Source organism: Siphateles boraxobius, unplaced genomic scaffold (assembly GCF_051911475.1).
Source record: "Siphateles boraxobius isolate OS27281-9 unplaced genomic scaffold, OSU_SipBor_1 160, whole genome shotgun sequence".
Classification (NCBI taxonomy): Eukaryota; Metazoa; Chordata; class Actinopteri; order Cypriniformes; family Leuciscidae; genus Siphateles; species Siphateles boraxobius.
In genome coordinates this window covers 282501-302449 of record NW_027508767.1, presented here as the reverse complement: position 1 = coordinate 302449, position 19949 = coordinate 282501, and the positions used below count along the sequence as shown (strand labels likewise).

The 19949-nt window shown below is 41.6% G+C and overlaps 3 protein-coding genes across 4 annotated transcripts in view; 1 reads left to right on the top strand and 2 right to left on the bottom strand.

The window, feature by feature from the left end:
• Window positions 1–1302, bottom strand: part of arhgef3 (Rho guanine nucleotide exchange factor (GEF) 3) — an 80859-nt gene extending 79557 nt beyond the window's left edge. Inside the window, exon 1 of one of the 2 annotated variants that reach the window (XM_077231955.1) lies at window positions 920–1302. In XM_077231955.1, the coding sequence (XP_077088070.1) occupies window positions 920–951 (32 nt within the window). In that variant the 5' untranslated portion in view covers window positions 952–1302. The remainder of the gene's footprint in view (window positions 1–919) is intronic. The other variant, XM_077231956.1, reaches the window with a different exon arrangement.
• A 2595-nt stretch (window positions 1303–3897) lies between these two features.
• rbbp9 (retinoblastoma binding protein 9) lies at window positions 3898–6899 on the top strand. The gene is made up of 5 exons (XM_077231954.1): window positions 3898–4168; window positions 4268–4310; window positions 4405–4510; window positions 5941–6026; window positions 6115–6899. The coding sequence occupies exons 1-5, from the start codon at window positions 4073–4075 to the stop codon at window positions 6336–6338; spliced, it is 555 nt and encodes a 184-aa protein (XP_077088069.1). The 5' UTR covers window positions 3898–4072; the 3' UTR covers window positions 6339–6899.
• Window positions 6419–19949, bottom strand: part of sirt7 (sirtuin 7) — a 24826-nt gene continuing 11295 nt past the window's right edge. Inside the window, exons 3-10 of the mRNA XM_077231953.1 lie at window positions 18012–18116; window positions 17747–17817; window positions 17588–17660; window positions 17062–17160; window positions 15926–16162; window positions 9397–9477; window positions 9211–9317; window positions 6419–7718 (exon numbers count right to left, since the gene is read on the bottom strand). Coding sequence (XP_077088068.1) covers window positions 7526–7718; window positions 9211–9317; window positions 9397–9477; window positions 15926–16162; window positions 17062–17160; window positions 17588–17660; window positions 17747–17817; window positions 18012–18116 — 966 coding nt within the window. The 3' untranslated portion in view covers window positions 6419–7525. The remainder of the gene's footprint in view (window positions 7719–9210; window positions 9318–9396; window positions 9478–15925; window positions 16163–17061; window positions 17161–17587; window positions 17661–17746; window positions 17818–18011; window positions 18117–19949) is intronic.

Below are 19949 nucleotides of genomic sequence, written 5' to 3'. Positions count from 1 at the left end.
GGCTTGTCGTGGATATTCACAGACTAACTGTTATCCGGCCTCATGGGGTCTGAGGAAACACCTACACACTCGACAGGTGAGCGATCTGCGGTCTCGTGACGAGTGTTCATCTGTCCTCTGGCTTACAAGATCATATCTTAATAGACAGAGTGACTTTTGAACCCCACCAGGTCACTGAGGCATCTGTTGCGGTATCTAAATATACAGGGAATAAAAGCATAGTCCTATCCGCGGCCACAGCTGTCATGACACACTCTCACATGTCGAATCATACAGAACTGAAAACCAGCTACGGCATGAGTCTGAAATCAAGTCCAGGAACTATCCCTCAACAAGCAAAGCCTTGCAAGACCAGCAATGAAAAAACTGCAGAAAAACAGCATTCCATCATGTGTGTTTGCAGACACTACAGAACTACAGAACAGGTTCAGCTGAGACATGCAGTGCGGAATGTGTTCACAGAGAGACACACATGACAGGATTTAATCTGTATCTTTTTTACATTTAAATTATCTTTTAAATGTTAATTTTTCAATGCAGTTTATGCGCTATAAGATACGTTTTCTTGAGTTAAGTTATACATGATTTAATTAACATGCATAAAAGATAATTAAAGACAAACTTTTTCTTTGATCATCCTAAAAGCCAAGTATTTTGGTTCGGAGGTTAGTGACAGATTTACCGCGTGAACAGAGAACGGTGTTCAAAGTTATCTGGACTTTAAAACTGCGTTCAAAAACGTTCATAGAGCGTTTTTCTTCACAACGTTGAGAGAACGTTAGCGAAACATTCTTAGAACACATTTTTGTTATCAGTAAAGCCTTCTAATTAATAAATAGCCTAAATATTTATCCATTTTGATCATCTAGATATCGGCCAGTAATTTATTGTCTTTATTTGATGATGTATTAGTACTCACCCTGATGTTTCCTCTGCTCCGACACTTTGCATTGAATCTGTAGATATATCCAGTCAGAGCAGAACTTCACACCATCAGTCAATCATCAGATCTATACAGCTGACTGACTAATAACACTCACTTACACACTCATGCGTGCTCACATACACGCGTGTTTCGCATAGCTTAACAACAAACATGTAAAAGTATCAAATTAAACCGCTTCGCATCAGACTTTGATTTGAGGGAGAATGTTAGCGGACTCCTATTCCTCGTTTGTACTGTTGTGACACGCCAGGAGCGAGCGCGCGCGCACACACACACACACACACACACACACACACACACACACACACACACACACACACACACACACACACACACACACACACACACTCCTCTCTACAGTTCAGTCGGATGGGAGAGGTTTGGTTTACCGATGACAGGTCACGCGGATGTGTCCCACTAAACCCAGCCCGGAGCGACATGGATCATTATTATGCTCTCCTTTAAAGTTTTACTGCATCCATGAAAGATAGAAATGTGTCAGAGCATAGGTTTAGAGTCGTAGTAGCGGTATTAGTACGCCCTCTTGCGACACTTCAGGAACCGCGCTACTTTTACCAATCACCAAATTAAAAAAGAGAGAGAATGTGTTTACAAACATTATTGTTTTAAGAATTATTTTTTAAAGAGGTAAATAAGTCTTATTTGCTTAGCTATTCTAAACTCAATTACTCCCTTGCTGCCTCTATCATAAAGACAGAAAACCTATACCAAAATGTATTTAAAATACATTTATTTTTTATACTTCAAATCCATTAATATATTTACTGACATATCACTTGAGTCTTACTGATATTGATATTATAATTAAACTTTATGTGGAGTAGGCTACTTTATTGCACAATGCACATTTATGAATATTTAATATTAAGCTTAAAATGTGTTTTAATATCCCTATTATTAAGGATAGTATGATCACGGTATAATGTCAGTCTTAAAATGCATGATATTTAAAGTGTGCCTAGAGTATACTTGCATTTGCACTTTAGCACAATTAAGTATATCTTTAGTTGGACCTCAACACTATTTTTGTAAACCTAAAGTATATTAAGTACAACATTAGTTGTTCCAATTTAGCAGACTTCATCGTCATATGATACCAACAGTACAATTGCAGGGTATTTATATTAAGTAAATAAATACGTAAATGTATTTGTAGTATACTTAGCATAAAATAAATGTATTTCAAATACATAGTATATTTATTTTTCACTAGGGAGTGTAAAAATGAATTATAACTAAAAAGAAAAGTATAATAAAACACTTCCTAAAAATGTGAACTACTTTATTTACCTGCATAGCCCGTAAGAACAGATCATTGCACTGATCCATATAATCTATTATAGATCATTGGGTAATTGTGACTTTTTATCTTACAATTCTGACTTTTCGAGTCGATCCGCTGACAGAAAGAGTGTGTGGGTCTGTCCTGTGGAGAACTGGCGGACTGGCCTGCAGGTGGCGCTATCACAGCTCAATGTCTGAAGTAGAAAACACACACACACACACACACACACACACACACTAGGGATGGGGAAATGAAGCCTCGTGAAGCAATGAGCCTTTCCCATTATTTTGCTTTCTCTCTTCTGCTCTCTGTTATTGTATGTTTTGTTTTAATTTGCAATAAAATAAAAAAATGAGCCTTTCCCTCAGAGCCACTCTATATGGCTCTGCTTTCCCCTAACTGTTCCGGGAAAAGCTTCAAAGCTTCGAGAGTGTCGAGAACAGCGCCATCTAGTGCTTATTTAAAATAAAGCAGCCAGAAGCCTTTCTCTGTCAGATGAAGCAACCACAACACACTCCATAGTTTCAATGTTATGTGTACAAATAAAAAGCCTTACACGTTTGTGTTTGATTTGTTCATTATTAAATAAATTATTTTACCCATTAAATTGTGACAATAAAATATAAAATGAGCATGTTATTTATTAAGATCTAATGTAGGCCTACTCTCTCTCTCTACGCGCACGCGCACACACACACACACACACACACACACACACACACACACACACACACACACACACACACACACACACACACACACACACACACACACACACACACACACACACACACACACACACACACACACACACACACACACACACACACAAACACACACACACACACATATAGTGAATAAGGAATTGTGTGATAGGATCATCTGTTCATCTGACACTTGGCAGTGATAGTGATTATGTAACTATAGGAATGACAGAAAGGTGATAAAAATTAATTATTCTGTAATGCCAATGTATATAGATGGGGGTAGACATGTTTCTGCATTCTCCAGTATTCAAGTGGATCTTCAGCTCTTTGTATGTTTGTCTCTGTAAGGTATGTATCCACTTCTAGGATGGCATCAGAAGTGTATGTGAGCTGGTTTGCGCTGGTCTACTGCACTGTCCAACAGAAGACAAAGGTTTCCACCTCAGAAGTGTGAGGATACATGTTTTTTGTTGGGAGTGACTACATGTACATTGACTGAATATAAGACAACAATTATACAATACAATGATAAAAAAAAAAAAAAAATAAAAAAAAAAAATATATTTATTTTTTAGAAATGCATTCATTGGAAGCTATAAGCTCAAAACATTCCCAGTTAGGGGAAGTCTTCCTTTTTTTGGCTGTTGCCATTGCGGTAAATGCAAACCCTTCACCAAACACCCAAATACCAACACCAAATTACCTAAAAAAAACACCAAAAGTGCAACGATCTTCCAAAAACAAAATTACACAACAATAACAAAAAAATAATAAGTAGTTTTGGTTATTTAAATATAATGTATTGATAAACTTTCAAAGTACAGCACTCTAGTCTCCTCAGAAACCCACCAACCAGACTGAGCCAACAAGGACCTTCGAGCTTTCTGACACCCAAAGCGAAACGCGCACGTGATTGGACAGAAAGTGAGGCTTCGTTTGTCATCGATCACGTGACCTCTGGGAAACCAACACACACCCCGACACGGGGCTTCAACAGAAATTGCTTCGCTTTCGCTAAACGCACATCGAAGCTTCAGTGTCATACGTAACACAACTAACACACACTCATCAGTCGTGATTATTTCCGTGAGGAGCTGAACTTTGCTGTGATAAATGCCTCTGAAGAGAATTGTGATCGTGCCGGGAAACGGAGGAGGGAATGTCGAGGACTACAACTGGTATGGATGGGCAAACAAACGAATAAACGAGGTATGGTGACTTCAACAAGAGATTGAAATACGCTCAGGTGTTAAATGACAGACAGGCTTCATTTCAGCCCGGATATTAAATGGTGCACCATTGTTACAGATTCCAGATGTGTCCTGCGAGCTGAGAAACATGCCGGATCCTGGTAGTTCAAATTCACATCACATGACTAACGTTACATTACATTTCATGGGACATGTTTCTGGTGTTATAATAAGATGTGATCTGTAACCTGACAGTGACTGCGAAAGAGAGCATCTGGCTGCCGTTCATGGAGACGGATCTGAGATGTGATGAAGAAACACTCATCATCGGACACAGTTCAGGAGCTGCAGCAGCCATGAGGTACTCGACTCGATGATTCATCTCAGCGACTCAACGACTCATCTCCGACTCATCAGGACTAATTCATCTATGAGCACAATGTGTACCAGCAAATTAGCTCTGTGCTTACTTATTTAATGAATCTATCAATGTATTTAGTTACACTTCTTTGTTTCCTCACCTAATGATTCAAGTCAAATCGAATGGATCATGAGTGTAGGGCTGAAACGATTCCTCGAGTTACTCGATTACAAAAAATCCTCGAGGCAAAAACTCTGCCTCGAAGCCTCGTTAAATTCATATGACGCGCACTATAGGCCTACGCGCGGCGCAGGGATGTGATTGTTTCACACGCACCGTTTATTCACACGGACCTGTTCAGGAAGCATAAATTTTGAATTTAGTTGGCGCGATGGCGGAGTATAAATATGTAAATAAACGGCAGAAATTCTCTAAAGTGTGGGATCATTACACACTTAATTCACTTAACTCACTGAAACGAGGTAACGTAGTCTAAACCTATTGATGTTCGCTGATTTTAAAACCATACTGTATTTGTAGCGATGTCGTGATGCGGGTTGACTAGATATGATTTTTAGCTTTGATGACATTTTTAAGTAGTTAACGTAACTATCACGTTCAATTGCAAGAGTATAGCCTAAAAAAAGAACCCCTACACACACACACACACACACACACACACACACACACACACACACACACACACACACACACACACACACACACACACACACACACACACACACACACACACACACACACACACGCCAGTCAGACCAATTGCAGCAATGAATCACATATGCTTAAACTTTTATGTAGCCACGCAACAAATTTTCAGCATGTACTGTACACACCAGGACGTGATGGAGGAACAAATATTGTATTGCAGTCTTTGCGAGACCTTGTTTGTATTTCAGGTCTGCCAAATAAATTAAAGACAACAAAAAATTAAAGTCCCCAACCTGTTGGTTTTTAATAAAGATTCGGAGTACTCATTTTTCAGTTAAAACGCACGGGAAAAAAAGTGCGTCAGCTTTTACTGCGTGTTCAACAACGTCACGTTACAGCTCTTCTTCAGCGTTAAACTACCAGAATACACAATTATGCTTAGTTGCTTAGAGTGGTTATATTATAACATCTTAAAGGAAAATTCACATATGAGACAGCTTTATAACTTGCATACTATATAACTTATAGTATATAACTTATAACAGCTTTAACTGAAATAGACACAAGTTTAATATAACTATTCTGTTAATAAAACACAAAAAAAAATATCTGATTAATCGATCGATTAAGTGCTAGATTAATCGATTACAAAAAGAATCAATAGCTGCAGCCCTACATGAGGGATTCATCGTTTAACCTGAATGATCAATCCCATCACTCTATAAACTACACGATTGCTTGTTTTCGGTGTGCTTCAACAGGTATGCAGAAACACACCGAGTGTTTGCCATTATTCTGGTAGGCGCGTACACATCGGATCTGGGCGTTGAGAATGAACGTGAGAGCGGTGAGTTTGAATAGGAATCCGTCATCATGGCGTCATTGGTCGTCAGTGTGAGTGTGTGTGATGATATGCCTTCTCTTATTACGCTCAGGATATTTCAGCCGGCCATGGGAATGGGAAAAGATAAGAACAAACGTGAAGTACATACTTCAGTTTGGATCTACAGACGACCCGTTTCTGCCCTGGGAAGAGCAACGAGAAGTGGCTGATGGACTGAAGACAGATTTATTCAAGTATACAGATCAGGGACACTTCATGAACACAGCCTTCCCAGAGCTCATCGACGCAATAAGAAAGCTCAAAGCCAACAGCTAAACACACTCAATAAATTTCCCTTCATCCTGTGTGTATTTCAAATATACTAAGTCATCACTTTATTTCTCAGGGGCCAAAAATTTGTACTTTACCAGAAGTGAAGATAATTTATTGTGGCTGAATTGGGAACAGGCCATTTTGATTTTCAGTACATGATGTAAATCAAGTTTTCTTTACAGAAGAATGTAGAAATCCAAACATCTGAAATAAACATCCATGTAAACTAGGACACAACATAGTAATCAAAAAAGTAATGGCACTTATAGCAGTTGTTTTCAAACTCAAACATCATCCAACTCAGTTTAATACTGTACAAAGACTTATCTCCGTTCTGGTTATTACAACTATACTAACACATGAAGTTTTATTCAGTTTTGTACAGATAAAGTCCTATATTTGGACAGAAAAGATTACAGTTCTGGTTCTAATCAGTTATAGCACCATTTGTTGAAAGTCAAAATAAATATTTAATTTGATTTAAATACACACCTCTTATATTGTTGAAGACTGGCATGTCTTATTTTAATAGTTGACTGAAATAAAGCATTACTTTTCACTCAATCCAGTAACATTGCCTTCTTGTAAACTATATTCTTTAAAGTTCACCCAAAATAAAAATAATTTTACTCATCCATATGTTCTTCTGCTGGGAACATAAAGTAGTTCAGACTGTTCTTTATAACAGCAATTATATTCTTCCTGTCATGCAAAGCAACTGTACGGCTTCAGAAGACTTTGTATGGACTTTAATGGAACTTTTTTTTTTTTAGCTCAAAATGCAAAACTCTATGTGTGTGTTCCACAGGGTTTGAAACAACATGGGTGAGTAAATAAGAAAAAGAAAAAGAAAACCCGGCAACAAAAAAACAAAAACAAAACCCAGCAACAAAAAGAGGTATCTCTCATAAAACTGCTGTCATGAGAATCATATATTGATTTTTCTATAAACCTGAGATTGGAAGTAAAGTGCATTTATCAAAACCAAACCGTCATGTAAACCAGCCAAACTGCTCACAAATAAACCTTCCCCTTGTTATATTCAGAGACTTACAGCTACATGTTTTCAGAAAAGCAGTTCTCAATAACCTCACACAATCATCAGAAACATTTCTTCAAGCAGCGAGTGTGTGTCCGGCGTCAGAGCAGCTGTGTGTGTGTGTGTGTGTGTGTGTGTGATGCTTCAGGAACTATAAGGTCTTCTTCCTCCTCCTGGCTTTGGAGTAGCCTCTCCCGAACCACCCCCCCTGAAGCGCTTGGCCTGGAGCCTGCGCCGCACGCGAGTCCTCCAGCGCAGCAGGGGGCGCTATCTCCTCACGAGAGTGACTCTCCTGCTCCTGTGGACCCAGTGCTTTAGCCAAGCTGAAGATGGGGTCTTGTGATCTGTTATCAAAATAACAACATTATTAACAAAAAACAGTAGCTTTAGATGAACAAATACGTCTGTAATAGATTGTTCATTAGTAATCATTAATAAAAAGCTTTCCTGTAACTTTAACAAAGCATGGCACTAGCATTGCCAAGGTCATGTGATCGATTCGCAGGGGATTCATTTTATACCGCTCTGGATTAAAGTGTCTGCCAAATGCAGAAATGTACACGTGCAGTATTAAAAGCAATCAGGCTTGAGGCCATGTTATATTATGAATATAATTGCCTTTAACCCTCTGGTCCTGTTCGCTCACATTTGACTGAAAAATTTTGCATTTTGATTTCTTAGAATTTTGGAAATTGGAAACAAACGGGAGATGAATTTCCTCTAGTGGAAGCGTTTGGTACTGCGCCAAATCAATCTCACTGAACGCTCATTTATGGAGATAGATAGCTTTAGATTTATGGCTTTGATTTTCCTGCAGCTTTAGAGTAAAACATGTTTTGGAAAATAAATATTTAATATAACATAATGGTATTTTTGGGCATTCAAGATTTATACCAGTTCCAGTTGGAAATTTCATTTTCAGCTTTATGCTCAAAAGGTGCATAAATGGATTATAACCACTGCACAAATATAATTTACTACATAAAATCAAACAATACTAAATGTTAAATGGCATTAATAAAATCTTAAAAAACATAAAACTAAACTACATGTATTTAATTGAAATATATATATAATAAATAAAAAAAATCTGTAATTTTTGACTGCCACAGCAGAGGGTTAATCAGTTAAATCAGTAATAACTGTAGATTTTCTGAAGTTCTCATAATAAAGGACTAAAAAACAAGAAAGCAGATATTAATGATATTCACAATATAGCATGGCTTCTCTTAACTAAATGTGCGGTCAGATTGGTGATTTCAATGGGAATCCACACAATCAGGAATGGCTGAATGATTTCCACACACAGATCTGGACGTGACACGTTCACCAACAGAAAGCTGCTGGTTTTGAGAGTGACATTGCTACACTATTGATTTTTTAATGGGTTTGCGTGCAGATGCTGAACTGAGGCGCTACAGTGACTGATCTCGACATTAAACAGCATCACAACCACATTCATTCTTTCAATTTCATTTAAAATTTACAGAATTTGAAAGCACAGACATTGTATCCTGTCAGATGTAACAAAACAAAAAATACTACTGGATTGTAGGTCATCAACTGAAAGCAACGTAGACTAAAAGATCTCATCAGAACTAATGGAAAAATCTATATGGTCCGCCCACTCTAGCCTCCACACAGCTGACATCGGTGATGAACAAATAAGACACAGTTTAAAGCGCTAATGAAATGTCATCGCGTCGGTCAATGGGTTCGGCCTCCAAAACAGCTTCAGCCACAGATTCGGTCGGTGAGATTTCTCTGCACGACTACAACAGACCATGTGATCATCGTCCGCTTCTGAACAGTGTTTTAACAGTCAGTGGGTCTTACCTGTTGTAAACGGGAACTTCCAAACCCAGCTCCTGCATGAGGAGACCCATCACTGCATCACACTTCCCATGGATTTTCAGAGTGGCCAGGTTATCCTTCGGTGTCCACTAACATAAACAAGGAAAACACACCGAGCCATTAAACCACGTCAACCGAGAGAATCGAGAGATTATGAGGGAGATATACCTGAAGATTCACAATGTACAGCTTCGGTCTTTTGTTGGCTGGTCTGTTCATGCACCACAAGCAGGAGTATTTCTTCAACACCTGATGGACACACACCACACAGCAGAGCAAATCAAGCAGCATTTGGTATAACACAAACGCATTTGGACAAATGTTGCGACTACATGATAGATGTTGCGTTAACACATTTTACTGCTGAAGCTTACAGTGGATTTACAACATATATACTGTTAAAACATTTGGCTATGATGTAAAAACTGAAACAAAGATAATTAGATTTGATCACAGCACTCTGTGTGTTTGGAGAGTGTGTGTTAGTTTGACTCTTCTTTGCTCAAAGCCTCCAGATCTGTATAATAGCGAGAGCATCATCTCTGCAGGACTCAGTTCTGGCTCAGGCTGAGCGGTTCAACATTCATCTTTTAGCTGGAGCCGTTCTTCTATTTGATTGCGATGTTCTGGATCGTTGTGAAGCCGATTCCTTCCTTCACTGAAGTCCAGCTGAAGAAAAGCAGCCGAAAGTGCTGATACTCCTCCACGGTTATGCTGTTCTTCAGCTGGTGTGCCAAACACACCTTTACCATTCTGGACAAAATATCTCATCAGACCGCATCACATTTTTTCACATGGTTTTGAAAACTGGATATACGTTTTTCCTAAGTTTACCCAGGTTTTAACCCAGAAAAGGTTTGCGTCTGCACACGGCCCCATAGCCCAGACAGAAGGAGAATACGGGAGATATTCGGCCTGTATGAAGCAACCAGCCAAACATGTTGCTTGTGAAGCAGTGAGATAACTTTTTGGTTGCATTTACACTGGCACAAAAAGTCACATCTGACTCACATCTGACACTGATCGGAATTTGTTGCACATGCGTAAACCAAGCGGTAACCTTCTCGTCTCTCTTAAAACCAACACAGAAGTGACTGAAACTGCAGTTCATCGACTGGCCACTAGAGACCGGCTGCAGAAGAGAGTCAATCCCATAGACCCGCATGTTAAAATGCCAAATTTTACAGCAGAAAAAAATATGTTTACAGCCTGGTGCTAAAAGTGTTTTTGGTCTATATAGCTAATTTTGCTCTTCATGACGACTGTGAGGAGGGTGAATTATTTTATAACTCATCCGTTTAAATTATATTAAGTCTTAAAGTTCTACATAATTGAGGTTGATTGGCACTGCTGTCACTACTAGGCGTTTGTCTGCTATCTGTTAGCGTCACGTCACCTCAGCTAATCCGCCTCGCTGCCCACTTTCGTTTATCAGGGAGTGACGCTGCCAAGATAGCGACGGCCGGCTCCGCCCACTTTGGGCTTCAAAAATGGTATACCGTCTCTATGGTGTAACAGAGGGGGTACCAGGATGTCATGTTTGGGGGGGCATTTGGCTTGTTTGGGGGGGCAACATAAACAATTGAAAAAATCAGCGCAAAATTAAGCTATACTACGCACAATCTGTTTTAGTGCAGATCTTTTTCTAAGCCAGGAACCCAGAGATAGGCACAGGGCCCCTATTAGACTACAGGGCTATCACATAAAAGTTAATCAAACCAGGTCTGTTTTAGGACCATCTTAGCTCCAGGTGGATCCCCAGAGGTGGCGGTTAAATCTGCCTTTGACCCAGGATGGGCCACTCTCCCCGGGGCTGGTACGAGGAGCCCCGAGTGCATGGAGACCCCCGGGTACCAGAACGCTTAGGACTTTGGTTTTGTAAAATTACTCCATGGGCGTTTGAGCTTTTATGCCCAGGAGAGCTGCACCTTGCCTGGGATTCAGATTTTAGAAAATCAGCCAGTCAGTCTTTTCCTGGATGTTTCATGTTTGTCCAGTTACTCCCCAGCCAGAGTGCAGTCTCTAGTCTCAAAACAGGTCTGTATCCTATCTACAGGACCAGTCTGCGGCTAGTCTTGGCAAATTCAGAAACAAATCGATTCATGTCCAGACCTTTTGTGATTTTCTTTTCGTGTGCCAAAATGACCAAATCTCTCTTCCTTGAATGCAGCATTGATCTTCGGAGAGGGGTGAGAATGCGAATGCGGCTCAAGGTAGAAAAATAACTTTCACATGCAGCTGAGGACACACCTATGATGAGTGCTGTGACATACAGCTTATGCAAAATGGGGAAGGCCTCTTTGTACTGCTGAATGCACTTGCATACTTCAGAGAGGTTAGCATCAGTGGACAGTTTATTGAGCAACATTGCTTTTGCCACAGCAATTTCATTTTGCAAGGTCATCCTATTTTGCTCTGTGCCTGCAAGCACTTGAAGTGGCTTCAGGAGAGAAGGGTCAAGGCAAGACGCTGATTTTGGTAGGAGAAATGATGTTGCCCTCATTAAATCAACATTTCTTTGAGAGAATCTCGTCTCCATCTCCACAATAGTCCTATCAAGGATGTTGAACATAGCCCTTTTAAAAGTCTGATTAGGAGCAGTTTGGTCATCAGAGTCACCACCATGCCCTATTGTAGACAAGATAACACTACTGACAAGTTGTGAATTAACTATCTGTCTTCTTTTAGGTGGGTTGGTAGGCCTACTTCCACACTGAGAGAAATGCTCCTCCCAGAATGAGTCGCATCGCATCTCCTTCAGTGTGCCCAGGGAAGCTGTCACCACTTCCCCTGCAGTGAGCAAATCCACTGTTTGGGACTGCAGAATTGAATTGGCTGGCTTCAGCGCACCAAGCACATGCAGAAGAAATTTGCCAGTGTCAAAGAAGTTCTGTCTGTTAAGCTGAGTCAAAAGACCACATGCCTCTGTGTTAATGTCAAATGGAGCACTGTCATCCTCTGCCATCTCAGACAGAAGCCTCCTGATGACATCCTCATTGTGAACAATAGACTTGGTGACATCATAATGACTGGTCCAGCGAATTTCTAATAGTCTTTTCAGTGTGGGTGTACTGTATCTATTTGCAACATAATGTCTGTGACAAAATGTGTTTAGTGAACTGGACCAGTCAAAGAATTTCTTTGCCACAGGTTCTGCATGCATTGCATGTACCACTGCCAAATGGAGTTGGTGGTTGTAGCAGTGCACATATGGGATATCTTTACCCACTTTGTTTTGCAGTAAAGCCTGCACACCGGCCCTCACTCCTGACATGACAGAAGCACCATCATAACACTGAGACACTAAATTGTCACCATTGTAACCCAGGTCAGACAGATTAGACAGAATTTGGTCACACACATACTCAGCATCAAGCTGATTCAATTCAATGAGGCCGATTAGGTGTTCCTCTGGGATTGAGTTGCGGACAAATCTAATGATGACAGACAAATTCTCAATGTTACACCGATCCCTGGTACCATCACTTTTAATACAAAGGCCAGGAGAGTCGGCCTCCTCATATTTGGTCTGGATGTCTTTTAGTACCATTTTGGCAAGAGTTTGAATTATCTCGTTCTGAATCAAATTGGACGTGTATTTCGCGTTTTCGGGAATGCTTTTTGCAATCTCTGCGAGTTTAGGGTCTTTTTGGAGGGTGTAATCAAATAGCCGAATTAAAAGACCTTCCTCATCCCCACCCCGTGATGGTGCCCACGTAGAGCAAGTTCATTAACCGCCAGAAACTGAATAACTTCCCCAATACTTTTTACATAATATCTGTTTTTTTCTATGTGAGTTTGACCAAGCTGGTGAACAATGGTATTATCGGTCTCTGTCCGGCACTGGTATTCCTGCCACGCAGACATGGCTCTGACATGCGCAGTGCCGGAGGCATGTTTCTGAAAACCACTGTTTTTTATCAGCGCTTTTTTCCAATTGGTGTAGCCTACTTTTGTGAATGCGTCATCTCTTTCTGAATTGGAGACACTAAATTTACGGCAGGGAAAGCAAAAGCTGGCATCACGTAAGAGAGAATATTCGAGCCATGGTCGAGACTGATACCAGCCCGCATTGAAACACCTGAGAGCCTGTCCAAATGGGCGCTTAGGATAGCTACTTAGCTTGGGCTGGGATGGGCTATAGAAATCTAAGTCAGGGGGAACAGACACGCTAGAGCTGGAGGTGGATTGTCTGTTTTAGGGAGGGCAGAATGTTGCTGGCTCCGACACAGATGCAGAGCTGGAGGATGGTGCATGTGGATTTTGTGGAGGACATGCGTTTGGAGGATTTACCGTTGTGGATGCAACAAGGCTCTGCTCGGTGTCGGAAGCAGAGGTACTGGGCTTGTCAGAGGCAGCATGTTCACTGTTGCTAGCAGGTGAGCTGAGCTCAACAGAGACAGCTTGTATGGAGGGCGAAGGACAAGGTGCCTGTTTTTTAATGAGCCACTTATGCATTTTTTATGTTTAATAAAAACTGGTCTAATTATTAAATCCAAAAGCCTACTTCATTGACTTCAGTCAGTCAGTGCCAACTTCAGTGACTAGAGACTAGCAACTTAAGTGAGTGACTAGCAGCTAGCTAAGCAGCCTGAGCTACCCAACAAATTAATAGCCTGCTAAAATGACAAAAAAAGTGCACACAAAACTTAACTGTTCAACCACAAGAATTTCAGGAAAAGCTTATAAGTACACACTAGCATTAAATGAGAAAAGAACAAAGTTGTGATCAGTGAGTCTTTTAACACGAGCTGCCAACAGATTCAAAATCTATATGGTCTGTGTGCAGAGTGACTGTGACTGCTGCGCTCTCTGGTTGTTAAAGTGATCCGGCAGCAGACTGACACACCCCCAATAACGGCCAATAGAAAAGCAAAAGGTTAAAAAAAAATGTAATGAACGTTCTGGTTAGGACTGTTCGTTTTTTATTTAAGGGGCTACTGGAGGAGTTTTGAGATCTATAGTCAAAATAGACTTAGATGGATGTATTTAATTGCATACTTATATTTTTCACAGTCATCTTTTTACTTTAAGACCGGGGTAAAGCAAGGAAGACTACAATTTACCTCAACAAGGCGACATAATGAACGATACTAGTCTCATTCGTGGAGGTGGAAAAACAAGTTCTTTGTGAAATGCAGCATTTATTGTATTAAAATTTAAATGCAAAAGGTATGAGTCTGCTGTTTTTGTCAATTTTAAGTTTTAATTTAAAATGTTTGCGAATCAGATTTTAATATAAATACATGGTTAAATATTTTACCACTTGCTTGAGCAACTAAATATATTCTACATATAGCATACGCACTGCACACGGCTTTCTCTCATTCATCATTTGGCCATTTCAGTAGATTTACTCACTAACATTGTTGTGGAAACACATTAAGCGCATGGAAACTAAAATATGATATAGTATAATATGATAGTATCGTGCTACAGCGCACATTCTATCAGCTGCAGTCCCAATACTCGACGTACATTCACATCACATGTTAATGCAGCGGTAGAGTTAAACTCACAGGATCCTGCCCTTATTCGCAATCACAAAAGTTCATTATTTGCTCGTGCTTTAAAGCTTTGACAGGTAAACATTTCATTGGCGTTCTGTTCTCACATTATTATGCACTTTTTTCTGAGTGCGTATACGTCCGAAGCATGCGCACACTGTCAAACAGCGCCCAACTGGATTTTTGTTGGGTCAGACCCTTCCGCTAGCGATGGGAAAATATGCACAAAACAATCCACTTTTATCTTAATTTATCATCAGATGGACAGATAATTTCTCAGGGGAGGCAGGGCTTATCCTAGGGGAGGCACTGCCTCCCCCAGCCTCCCCCTAGACACGCCCCTGTGGTGTAAACACAAAAACCTGCGCAAGATCCAATTATTTCCCATCCATTCTGAGGAATGGATGTTAAACTTCCAAATGTGGGTTAAAATCAGATCTAGATTCGATATCTGGACCAATGACTAAACGCGTATATCCGATTCCTCTTGAAACTCCAAGCCACCACAAGGCGAGGGCGACACGTTTGCCCACAAAGATTGCTTTTTAATGTCGCATTATGAACATTAACAAATGAGTTATCTTTTTGTCATTTTTTACATCCCAAAAATAAGCTGTTTTAACAGATGTTTTATATCCAGTGTAGGCTAAAATAACACGCGGAAAAAATATCCAGCAATGCCTCCGAACAATGTCATGTTTTATCCAGCAGCCTAACACCGTGTGCTAACCAGACGCGCCGCGACACGCGATAAAAGGTCTTTTCCATGTTCAACAGAGTTAAACGCTGGAACAACAGGGAGTATGTTAATCTCAGGTATCAGCTTTATTTAAAGCTAAAAGCGTTTGTGTGGCTTTTAATATCATTTTGTGTGTCTTTTATAGCCGTATACAACAATGGACAATACCTCATATCTTCAAGTAAACGAGAATGTTCCAACTGTCAACTCATTGTTAACAGACAAGTGTATTCTATGACAAGATTGTTTCAGTAGCTCAGTATGTATTTTTAATAATGTTATTCATGAATTTGATTATTTAGTTGCGAGTGCCGGGAGCTTGCCGAGAGAGCTCGCCCACTCTCGCTCTTCTGATTGGCTGTGTTTTATCGCGTCCCAGAGTCGCTTGGCGTCTGGTTAGCGCTCGGTATGAGACTCGACAGGCGCTAGCTGCCTCCGCTAACCCGCTAACCTTGAGGCTGGAGCCGAGGCAGAGGATGAGGTCGGCCCGCTGCGCCGCCTGCGCCGCCCCGCTCCAGTTCAGCGGCTGCTCCAGGGTCCCGCGCTCCCCGAAGTGCACGATGGTGTCCCGCAGCTCCCCCCCGCAGTGAGGACAGTGGCGGCCCGTGCTGTGCCGGTGCAGAGCCGTGCGCTCCGTCACGTCGAACACACGGATCAGCTCGCGCGCTGGAGAGCAGGAGCAGCACACCTGGGGACACGTGAAGGAGCAGAGGCTCAGAACGAGCAAGTCTGATATTACAGGAACGGATTGTAAATTACATTTTTCTAAACTCTAAAAAAGGAAGGAAAACTTCCCTTTAAATCGAGTGATTCCAGACAAATGTGACCCTGGACCACAAAACCACAGGGGTCAATTTTTTTAAATTGAGATTATTTTGTACTTAAAGGTGCTCCAAGCGATGTTGGGTGATGTCACTTCTTGTTGACGTTTAAAGTATTGTCAAACAAAACGGAGGCTAGGCTAGCTCCTCCTCATCCGCGCGCGAACCCCCCAAACCCCACCCCCTTCTTGTCGGTTATTGGCTGGAACAGTTTGTTATGTGTCGTGGTGCGGGTTAGTGTGTTTGTGGTGCCGTGTGTGTAGCCTGGGGTGTGTGCAGAGACCCCGTTTATTACAGTGTTCAGGGGACCGGCAGCTAGCGGATAGTGAGGAGATGTTTGCTGTATGTGACAAAAATGTTTTGGCCTAAAAAACACGCCACATCGCTTAGAGCACTTAATCTGAAAGCTGAATAAATAAGCTTTCCATTGATGTATGGTTTGTTCGGATAGAATATTTGGCCGAGATACAAATATTTGAAAATCTGGAATCTGAGGGTGCAAAAAAAAAATCAAAACATTGAGAAAATCGCCTTTAAAGTTGTCCATTTATGTTCACGATTTTGTGGCATCCACTCACAAAAATATATATTTTTTTATATATATTTGCAGTAGGAAACTTACAAAATATCTAAATGGAACATAATATTTACTTAATATCCTAACGATAATTTTGACGCATATTGTTGGCTATCGCCACAAATATACCCGTGTGACATGTGACTGGTTCTGCGATCCAGCATTTGAACTGTTGGAGGAGTCACTGACCTCGATGAACATGTTCCCATGGAGCTCAGAGAGAGCGTGCCTGGGTAACCCACTGCGCAGGTGAAGCCCGTCACAGTTCTGCGAGACCACGTGCTGAACCTGCAAAAACACACACTCTCACTCAAGACAAATGCGTTTGCAAAGCACTTTTCATAATACACAGTTTCCAAGCAGCTTCAAAACAAAATCATGATTCTAATGTTTATAATATCTTCATGTCGCATTTAGAGCTGAGCAATAATATGGTTTATATTTGCGGGCTTTTAAGTAGTTGAGATTTGCTATATAGTGAACATGAGGACACTGCAGTCGGCATTCGTATACACCAAACCTTCTGTACAGATCTGTGCAATAATACAGTTTTCATTGTGTGTGTCCGTGAGTGCATGCAGGTCAAGTAAATCAAATCTGATTTTTAATATGATGCTGGATGATTATCGACGATAAGCCACGCTTTGCTATTATCCTGCTCAACATGAGTGTGTCAGGGTATTCTGATACTTCACAGAAACGTGTCGTCACGCACCATCTTCTCTTTGTGCAGCCGCCAGATGCACATGTGTGTGAGGGTGGGCTCCGCTCGACTCAGATCTGATGTGCTGCGGACACACACACACACACACAGATGTTAACATGTGAGCTAGACCAGAGCTAGCCCTGACAGCCAGTGAGAGTGTGTGTGCACCTGACGGAGCGGCCCTTCTGCAGCTGCGTCCACACCCCGTTGGGCCCGCGGTAGTCTGGGATGGAGGCGGCCTGAGGAACACACCACGACACAACACAACACACTGATGTATGATGATGTATAGAACAGTTTTCCTCTAGATATAGAGTTCAAATATGGCATTATTTACACAGCTAGTAATTAATAACGTGAGACACGCTGAACACTGTCCTCATGCTAACTGGCTAATGTGCTAATGCTCGAGTGTAAAGCTAATCAGGCGTACAGTGCTGATGCCGGCGCCGGTGTACACCACCACATGCTGAGCCTGCTGGAGCGCCTCCGCCAGCTGCTGCACCTTCCTCTGCAGACTCTCCGGCTCGTCACACACCTGCACACACACACACACACAAGCATCATCAGCACACACACACACCAGCAGCATCATCATCATCATCAGCACACACACACCATTAGCACACACACACACCCGCAGCACGCACACACACCATCAGCACACACACACAAGCATCACACCAGCTCACAAGCATCATCAGCGCACACACACACACACACACACGCATCATCAGCACACACACACACACACCAGCACACAAGCATCATCAGCACACGCACACACACACACACACACACACACACACACACACACACACACACACGAGCATGATGCTGACAGATCCCAATCAGACTGATCATGCTGTATAGAGTGTGAGTGTGTGTGTGTGTGTGTGTGCTGTACCTCCTCTTGTTTGCTCTTGAGTGTGTGTGTGTGCTGTACCTCCTCTCGTTTGCTCTGGAGTGTGTGTGTGTGTGTGTGTGCTGTACCTCCTCTTGTTTGCTCTTGAGTGTGTGTGTGTGTGTCTGTGTGTGCTGTACCTCCTCTCGGTTGCTCTGGAGTGTGTGTGTGTGTGTGTGTGTGTGCTGTACCTCCTCTTGTTTTCTCTGGAGAGTGTGTGTGTGTGTGTGTGTGTGCTGTACCTCCTCTTGTTTGCTCTGGAGAGTGTGTGTGTGTGTTGTACCTCCTCTTGTTTGCTCTGGAGAGTGTGTGTGTGTGTGTGTGCTGTACCTCCTCTTGTTTGCTCTGGAGAGTGTGTGTGTGTGTTGTACCTCCTTTTGTTTGCTCTGGGGTGTGTGTGTGTGTGTGTGTGTGCTGTACCTCCTCTTGTTTGCTCTGGAGAGTGTGTGTGTCTGTTGTACCTCCTTTTGTTTGCTCTGGGGTGTGTGTGTGTGTGTGTGTGTGTGCTGTACCTCCTTTTGTTTGCTCTGGGGTGTGTGTGTGTGTGTGTTCTGTACCTCCGCTTGTTTGCTCTGAAGTGTGTGTGTGTGTGTTCTGTACCTCCGCTTATTTGCTCTGGAGTGTGTGTGTGTGTTGTACCTCCTCTAGTTTGCTCTGGAGAGTGTGTGTGTGTGTTTGTGTGTGTGTGTGTGTTGTACCTAGGGCTGCAACTAACGATTATTTTAATAATCGATTAATCTGTTGATTATTTTTTCGATTAATCGATTAATCGGATTAAAAAAACAGAAGGAAAAAAAGCATTAATTTCTAACCCTTTATTCAAAAACAGAACTGACAGTACAAATTCACAGTGCGAAAGTGCACAAACAGGTCACTCCTTGAACATCCCTGAGCTGTTAAAGTAATAATAATAATAAAAAATGGACTAACACAAAAAACATACACATGTAAGCTTTACATCTGCCAAATATATAGGCTTTTTTAAAATAGTGAACAAAAAGATGTATATTTTTGTAAAAAGGGACCTGAGCTGTTAGAACAATAAATAATTTGATTTTAAAATGATTTGTTTGAACGTCAGAACTTGCTCTCTACACTACACTCACAGACGCACACACTCACAAAGTCTCACACTCACAGACGCACACAATCACAAACTCTCACACTCAAAGACGCACACATTCACAAACTCTCACACTCACAGACGCACACACTCACAGACGCACACAATCACAAACTCTCACACTCAAAGACGCACACATTCACAAACTCTCACACTCACAGACGCACACACTCACAGACACACACACTCACAAACTCTTAACACTCACAGACGCACACACTCACAAACTCACACTCACAGACGCACACACTCAAACTCTCACACTCACAGCCTCTCACACTCATAGATGCACACACTCACAAACTCTCACACTCACAGACGCACACACTCACAAACTCACACTC

Excerpts from the sequence above, each read along its gene's own strand:
- rbbp9 (XM_077231954.1), top strand. The coding sequence starts at position 4,073 with ATGCCTCTGAAGAGAATTGTGATCGTGCCGGGAAACGGAGGAGGGAAT. Across the intron at positions 4,169-4,267 it reads CAAACAAACGAATAAACGAG|ATTCCAGATGTGTCCTGCGA; the intron begins GTATGGTGACTT and ends CCATTGTTACAG. Across the intron at positions 4,311-4,404 it reads GAGAAACATGCCGGATCCTG|TGACTGCGAAAGAGAGCATC; the intron begins GTAGTTCAAATT and ends GTAACCTGACAG.